Source organism: Lathyrus oleraceus, chromosome 5 (assembly GCF_024323335.1).
Source record: "Lathyrus oleraceus cultivar Zhongwan6 chromosome 5, CAAS_Psat_ZW6_1.0, whole genome shotgun sequence".
Taxonomy (NCBI): Eukaryota; Viridiplantae; Streptophyta; class Magnoliopsida; order Fabales; family Fabaceae; genus Lathyrus; species Lathyrus oleraceus.
This window is the reverse complement of record NC_066583.1, coordinates 118,893,586-118,901,970: the sequence shown is the minus strand read 5'-3', so window position 1 is coordinate 118,901,970 and position 8,385 is coordinate 118,893,586. Positions and strand designations below refer to the sequence as shown.

Genomic DNA, 8,385 nt, shown 5'->3' with positions numbered 1-8,385 from the left:
AAAGATTATTCGGGTAAAAATTTCGAATTTTGACTCCTTGTAAAAGCCTTTAACTCACAATAAAATAGTATAGTCACAAGTTTTAGTTTTGATTTTAATTTATTAAAATTAACATATTTCAAAATATATAATCAATCTAGTCTTTTTTTAATGGTATGTTTTCATAGAGATATTGTTGAACGACTAAATTAAGAGTATTGACTTCTCTATATGTATAATTTACCATAAATTAGTTTTTTTTTAATAATCATGTTATATGTACAATTTTTATGTACATATGAAAATAAAATTATATAAAAAATTTAGTCAAACTTTTAGTCAATTTCTTCTCATTGAATTAATGCATTTATTTGAAAACTACATAGTTTTTTGATCTCTCATTTATAATTTTAAATTTCAAATTATAATGTTATATGCTTTCAATAATATAACATACTGTATTTATTTGGTTATAAAAAATTTAAGTGATTTGAAAATTAGCATTTTGTAATTTAAAATTATAAAAATAACTTTTTAACACAAAATTATAATAATACTATAATAGAATATTTTCAAATAAATTCAAGCACTTAAATTTTTACTATATAAAACGGTGAGTGCTATAGAAAACGCAACGGTCGACGAGCAAAACAACGCCATTTCGTTTCTGCTCTGAGCAGAGAGTACTCAAAGAGCACACAGAAACGAAAGGTGAGACGCTTCAATCTTGTGAAATCAAAATGGTGGCAACACCGTATGAAGAAAGTCGCCGGAAGAGAATGGAAGAGAATCGGAAGAGAATGGAGGCTCTCAATCTCACTCAGCTTTCTCAATCCCTTCACAAATCATCTTCTCCCATTTCGAAACCCTCGCCGTCGAAACCTCGCACCACCGAGAAGCAGCTTGTTGTTGTCAGAAGATCCGGCCGTGTCGCCAACCAGCCTGCTCCTGTTTACAAAGAAGTAACTAACCCTAACTACCTTCATTACTTCTTTTCTTCCATCAGTCTCACTCTCTAACCTAATTTCTTTTTTTCTCACAGATTCTTATTGATCGCGTTATAATACCTAGAAGTAGAACTTCAAGGTTTTTTTTCTCTCCTAAACTTTACATATGGAATATAATATTCTTAGCCGAATTCATGTTTCTAATGTATTTTTATTTTTTCAGTGGAGGTAGTTATGATAAGTACAGGGATTACTCGAAGCGTGTATATGCTTCCGATGAAGCTCGAGTGGAAGCATTGGACAAGGCGGAGAAGTTGCAGTCCGAATTAAACTCCCCGCATCCGTTTTTTATTAAGACAATGCTTCAATCTCATGTCACTGGTGGATTCTGGCTGGTAATTACTATTCTATTAAGCACTTTTCATTGTTGATTAAAGTTCACTTTTTTAGTTATGTCTATTGATTTCTCTTTTGAAAATGGTGCTGCATTGCACTTGCATTGTTGCAAATTTTCAATTTATTACAAGGTTATTCAAAAAGAGGTATTTTGTGAATTGTGTTGCTTATTTTCATGTTAGTGTATGTTCACTTTATGCTAACTTCTTTCATAAAATGGGGTTTTGATTGATTGGCCTCACTTTTTCATTTTTATATGTATAACTGCCGGTTTAGTTATTGGTTTTAATGCTAATCAATGGAAGTTGTTGGGGTAGCTTCACCTCGGTTTATTAATTAAAGCTTATGCCTTTTTTTTTACTCAATGTTTGCAATCATATTCTCTCTTTGGCTGTTAAATTAACGGTTACTCTTTTTTCAAGTTCCTTTGATAAATAATGGATTACTCATTAAAAGTAGCACTTAAAAGTATTGATATTAAATAAGGATGAATGAATGTAATGTGATTGAGTGTATTTAGATTATTGGAGAAATGAAATGAAACTTCTTGAAAATAAAACTGTATCGGAAATAAGATTACAACTATAAACAACCCAACTCAATTTGTTTATCATATAACATTACAATTTATAACAGTACAATGCTATTCAAATTGTGTCAAGCATTACAAGAAACAATAACACACTCACTATAAGATACTCTTTAACACTAGTGATCATACAAAAACACACACACACACACACTTGCTCTATATATTAGAAGAGGAGATTGACTTTCACTCATTACTGTGACTAGTGAGTATTAACTATCTTTTATTTTCAAGAAGTTTCATTTCATTTCTTCAATAATCTAGATACACAAGTTCACATTAAATTCTGTTCCTTTTATCGTAAATAAACTACACTGCTCTTTCTCGAGTGAAAGAATTACAATCGAGCTTTCCGAAATCAATTTTCTTTTTTCTTCACATTTTCAATATTGCTAACGACTAATTTTGAATATTTTATAATCCACTTTTCAATATAAAATGTAGATTGAAACATTCATTTTATCAATTTGGGAATTTGTCTTCATAGTCTTGTGTATGGTTTTTTTAACAGTTGTCTAGTGTATGTTAGTAGGGGTTTAAAACTAAAGCTTGTTTTGTGTTTACATTAATACCGTTCAATACCCTTATGCGAGCACATTTGCATGGTTATCTGTTCATGTTAGCAAATTTTATCAAAACCCACTTTTATTTGTTTATTTGCTCCCACTCCTCATCGTTAGAGTGTGTAATTATGACTGGCAAGCAATAGTGCTTTTAATGATAGAAATAGACATAATATGTTACGTAGTTGCTGAAATTTGGAATAATCTCCCTTGATCATGCAAAGTCAGATGTGAATTTGTCTGATTCTCTAACGAAGTCTTTGGGAAAAACTGATGGATGAAACATGGAATCAGACTTAAGTCAATTTGAAATTAACTATGATGTCAATAATTATGACTCCAATCTCTCAATAATGATGAATGGATAAAAACAAGTCATTCACTTGTTAGTTATATTTCAACTGTTAATATATGCCCCATCATTCCTAATTGCGACATAGTGAGTATTAATTATCTTATATTTTCAAGAAGTTTCATTTCATTGCTTCAATAATCTAGATACACTCGTTCACATCTAGATATTTATATCGTGAATTTCCACCACTTGCAATAATATTTATTATTGTTTAAATTCTAATTGATTTCTCAATATGGTATACATGATTGTTGAGATGTTAAGAGTTTTTAATAATTTTGATATCTTATGAATGTTGTATGAAATTGCAATATGCACATAAAGAACCCGTCTATACATGTTACATGGGGTCATTCACAAACACGTGCATGACTATTAGCGCTGAACGATGTCAGCAACAAGAACTATGATGTTGGAGTGCTTAGTTCCTTAAGGAATTCAGGAATTAAGCTATAATATCATATTGATGGTGCTTTCACAACTCAGCAAATAAAGTGACGACATTCTAACAATAACTCGTTCCAAGAAACAATAACGTGTTCACTTTAACAGGCCCTCTTACACAAGTAAACACACACACACAGTTGCTCTCTTCTGTACGATAGAGGATTGACTTTCATTCATAAATGTAACATAGTGAGTATTAATTATCTTATATTTTCCAGAAGTTTCATTTCATTTCTCCAATAATCTAGTTGTTTGACTCTGATAAACGCTGTAGACTGCAGATTGGCCCAGGGCCTTGTACAAATTAATTAAATTATCCTTGTCAAACAACTAACTTTCAAATTAAATTCTACTGCCACAGTTTATAATTGGTTAATCATTTTGCAATTCTTGAAAACAGGGTCTTCCAGTTCGTTTCTGCAAGAAAAATCTTCCAAAACGGGACGAAGTGATGACTTTGATTGATGAGGATGGAAATGAGTCTCCAGCTACATTTTTGGCTCAAAAAACAGGACTTAGCGCTGGATGGAGAGGTTTTGCTATTGCTCATAAACTTGCTGACGGGGACGCTTTAATTTTTGAATTAGTTAAACGCACTGCATTCAAGGTGATTAAATTTTGATTTGTTTGCCTTGGTGTTTAACACACTCACCATATTTATTATTTTATTCATGCTAATGGACTTCACGAGACCATTCATGAATGTTAAGAAAATAAGAAAAGGAAGATGAATGTTATATGCATGTGGCTAATAATGGAGTTCTTGACACCCTTTTTTAATATTTATAATATATGTTTCATTTTTCAGCCCATGTGATGTGTGCTGCTGTTACTAATCAGTATACACCATTATAGTTATTTCAAATGTTATGATGGGTTGTTATTAAAAATTTAAAATTTTAAAAATATATATTTTTAAAAATGTAAGAAATGTTTTAATTTTGACAATGTTTAAAAGTAGGCATTGTTACGACATTCATTGGCAAGACCATTCAATGTAAAAATATATTTGATGAAAATAAAAATTGTTATTAAAATACTAATGCAATTGTTATTATACTTTTCTTTCAGGTGTACATTATCAGAGTGAATGGTCCTTCATTCAGAGGGTAAACAGCTTGAGTGAAATTGCTGTTGGAAATGGGAGGCAGTAACATTAATCTAGGTATTACTTGGTGTACATTACAACAACAAATGCATTTTCATTATTATTAGAAATCCTTGAGTTTCTTGGTTGCTTCCCAAGCTCAGTGTTAGGTTAAACACACACTAAAGTAGTTCTGGCCTCATTCCAACTTTCCTGTCGCACCATGTCTTGTTGCTATGCGGTTGAAAAAAAAAGGTCATATCATATGAACATATGTGTAATCTTAAAGAGACATGTGGGTATTGTGTGTGGGGTTTAAAATTGATAGTTGGTTCCGTTTTTTCATTATCCATTTTCTTACCCGCGTCTTGAAGTTTTGAAACTTTACTTTATGTTTTGGTTATAATTTAATTCCAGATTTCTTCTGAGATACTGCCAGAGTAGCATGGGAGTGCAACATTTATTTGGTGCTCTCAACTAAATGCCCTAATTTATTTATTTTTCTTGTTTTGCAGGTTCTAATATGCTCGTCTTGGATTCTGTTTTTGGTGTCTAACTGTATTTTTCTGTCACCTATTTTGAGGTCCTACATGTGAAATGAACTCTTATGCATATGTGTATAAATGAATGAGTAGAGCTATTCCTTATGACCTTAAATATTTCTTTACTTTGAAAATCAGTATTTGAGTGGTAAATAGTCTTGTGTTGACTTCAAAAAAATATCTAGCTGGCTTTGCCCCAGTTTCAGGCTAAACCAGGAGCACATACCACAGAAAAATCAGCCTGGGAGCACATGGGGTATATGGGGCAATAACGCGTCACGATCATGTGCTTTCTAATCCAACTGAAATTCTTAAGTTGGGTAGATATATCATACAATCATTAAATGATTTTTGTACCCTTTGTCAATAATATCACTTGCAAACAGATTTACCTCCCTTAATTGGAATTGGAAGTTAGTCAAGTTCCTGTTTTATTTTCTTGGACGACAAGAATAATAACTAAATTGTTATAGGAAAACAATCCATTATTGATTATGGCCATGATTGCTCAAAATAGCACATGTGATGGGGGCTAGACGTGTATTTGAAATTGGATGTATAATTTTTTGATAGCAACACTTGCTTAGAAGAAGTGTCAGGTACAGCTTGCAAAAGCATGTAGCATCTCGTCTCATACGTTTTAATGGTAGAAGCCACCCGTTTCTAATGGGGTGGTAGGGTCTGACCCACCAAACATGTATATTTTACTTACACTTTTTTCGGGACAGATTAAATTTATATTTTATTTTGGGACAAATTAAAGTTTTAGAATTGTATTATTTAATATGTCGGTTCGGCAATTTTTCGAGCGTGGTCATTAATATTTTTTCTTTTTTTAAATTAAAATATGCTATGTATGTAGGTTGGTCCCGTTTTCATCCCACACCATTAATTATGTTTACTCCGCTATGTCAATTTTTTTTGAGCTTTTCTTAGTAGATTTAGACACGATAGGCGTCCTTACTTTTAATAGCAAGTTGCGCACAATAACCTAATACCTATCAATGTTTTATATTTGATTGATTTTTAGTGCTATTTAGGTTGTGCATAACTTTAATGTGTTTCAGAAGAGTTGGAGGAAAATACTTAGCTTTAATGTGTTTCGGAATCTCAGAGAGAGATGTTACTCCTTCTCTTTAAAAAAAAAATTCCTTAACTCTTTAACTCTCTAGGGTTTGGTGGTTTCCTCCCACCTCCATGGTGATCCTCTTCTTCCACCTTTATGGTGACAATCTCTTCCTCTTTTGAGATGACTTTTTCATCCATCTACCTTCGTTCTGACGTTCTCACAATAATCAAACCTCTTATCAATCACTCACTCTCTCCACCACGAACAACCGTCAACCTTGCTATTTTTGCGGCCACCGTCGGATCCACCGCCACCAAGAAATGACAAGTATGTTAAGGGGCTTATGCACATCTCAAACTTAACAATGGTGGATGCTTCTCTCTTCCCCCGAAGCTTCTCATACACTTTCGCTGACAATCTTTTGGCCACCGTCGAAGCTACCATGGTTGTTCTCCGAAGCTTCTCATACACTTCCATTGACAATCTTTTGGCCACCGTCGAAGCTACCATGGTTGTTCTACAGTTAGAGATTACTTCTTCTAATAAAGCTATTGAATTTCGTTTATGTGTTCTCTATTATGTGTTTTTGTCTTTTAGGATTAAGGTTGCACTCTTGGTGTTTGATAAAATGGTTCAAAAGAGTGTTGTGTCCTTTAGCATGTTTGTGTGTGTGTCTGTTGGCATTTCGTAGTGATTGAGGAAGCTTATGAGTTCAACATTCATCATAACATTTTCTCTAATAATCTTTTATTTTGTGAACATTCGAGAAGATTGGACAATATTGAGACCAAAGATAGTCGAAATGTGCATACATAGGTCAAAGAAATCATCCGTAAATGGATTTGAAAAAAAGTTGTGGATTCTCACTCTCACATAGTCATTGACGGTGTTTGCAAGAGAGCAAATTATTGGATAAAATGTTGTTGTTTTTTATTTGATTGTGCTTTGTCTTATGACTATGTAGTGTTTTCTCTTTAAATTGTTTTTAGATTATATATGGAGTATGTTCCATTTTAATTGTCTCATGTTAATGGAGTATGTTCCATTTTAATTGTCTCATGTTAATTGTAATTCTTGCTAGTTTGACTTCTATTGATGTTTGGTGTTACTATTAAAAGAAACTAGCTAGTCCTTAGATTTAACTTTTAATGATGTTTGGTTTTACTATTAAATGAAACTAACTAGTCCTTAGATTTAATTGTTTGTTTTTATGTTGTCAACATTGCTCAAAATCTTTACTTTTGTCATGATTGTTATCATCCACGGTAGCGTTAAAAAATTGATATCATTGGATGGAGATCTTAACATTAGAATGTGTATTATGATATTTTTGTATGAGTTTGATAATAGGTAAGCTATTTTATTTATCATTTACAATTTATAGGAAATAAGTTTTTGGTAATGAAGATTCTATAGCACCTATAGCACCTCCATGAAGTGTGTACCACATACGCAATGTTTTAAAAATCGAATCGGAGTTTGAATCGATAAAACTTACGATTTAAGATTTAATTTGTTCAAGGAGTTAAATCTACGGTTGAATCGTTTATAAAATAAACTAATAGTATAAAACTAAATTTCATATGTTTACGACTTAATAAAATAAATACTTCAAAAATTCATTACAAATTTAATACAACAATATCAATAATACATATAATAACATAACGTAGTTCTACACTTCATTTCAACATTCATTTAAGGATATTTTAACCAAATTGAAGAATTAGAATAAATTAAGTTAAACTAATTCAAACCAAAATTAAAATAATAGAATATAGTAACTAAAATAATTAAGAATACCTAAATTAAATAAGATAAAATATTAAAAATAAATAATATAATATACTTCATTAAACAACAAAAAAAGAATTTGAGTTGAACTACGACAAATAAATCTTAATTGACAACAACAATAATATTGACTTGAATGACAATTAATATTGAGTTGAATATCGTGACTATGTTTGAAAGAGACAGCGCGATGACGATGAAGTGTGGTTGAAAGAAAAACTATAATGGTGTGACTAAACTTAGAAGTTCGTATAGTTGTAAAAAAATATGGATTTTTTTATCATTGGGAATGTACGTTAAGTTTTGATATTGACATATTAAATTTTTTAAAAACATTTTTTAAAAAATAGTCAATTTGATGCATTTTTTGAACCGGACGGTTTTACAAAACCAGCTCCGGTTCTTTGGTTCAAATGGTTTTGGACGGTTCAATCTGGTTTTTCTGATTTTACTCCGGTTTTGACCCACTAGCGATTTTAAAAGGTTGACCCAACCAGATTCATCTCCGATTTCCGATCCAACCGATTGAACCGACCGGATCGGTCTGGTTTTTAAAACATTGCACACACCATACAATTTTATTCCTTTCATAATTTATCTTTTTAAAATTCACTCCA

General features: G+C 31.6%; 1 protein-coding gene across 1 annotated transcript; it reads left to right on the top strand.

The window, feature by feature from the left end:
• The first annotated feature begins 602 nt into the window (after window positions 1-602).
• Window positions 603-7,095, top strand: LOC127088156 (B3 domain-containing protein At3g19184). The gene is made up of 6 exons (XM_051029077.1): window positions 603-941; window positions 1,022-1,065; window positions 1,150-1,321; window positions 3,677-3,883; window positions 4,348-4,441; window positions 4,879-7,095. The coding sequence occupies exons 1-5, from the start codon at window positions 720-722 to the stop codon at window positions 4,387-4,389; spliced, it is 687 nt and encodes a 228-aa protein (XP_050885034.1). The 5' UTR covers window positions 603-719; the 3' UTR covers window positions 4,390-4,441; window positions 4,879-7,095.
• The last annotated feature ends 1,290 nt before the right edge of the window (window positions 7,096-8,385 follow it).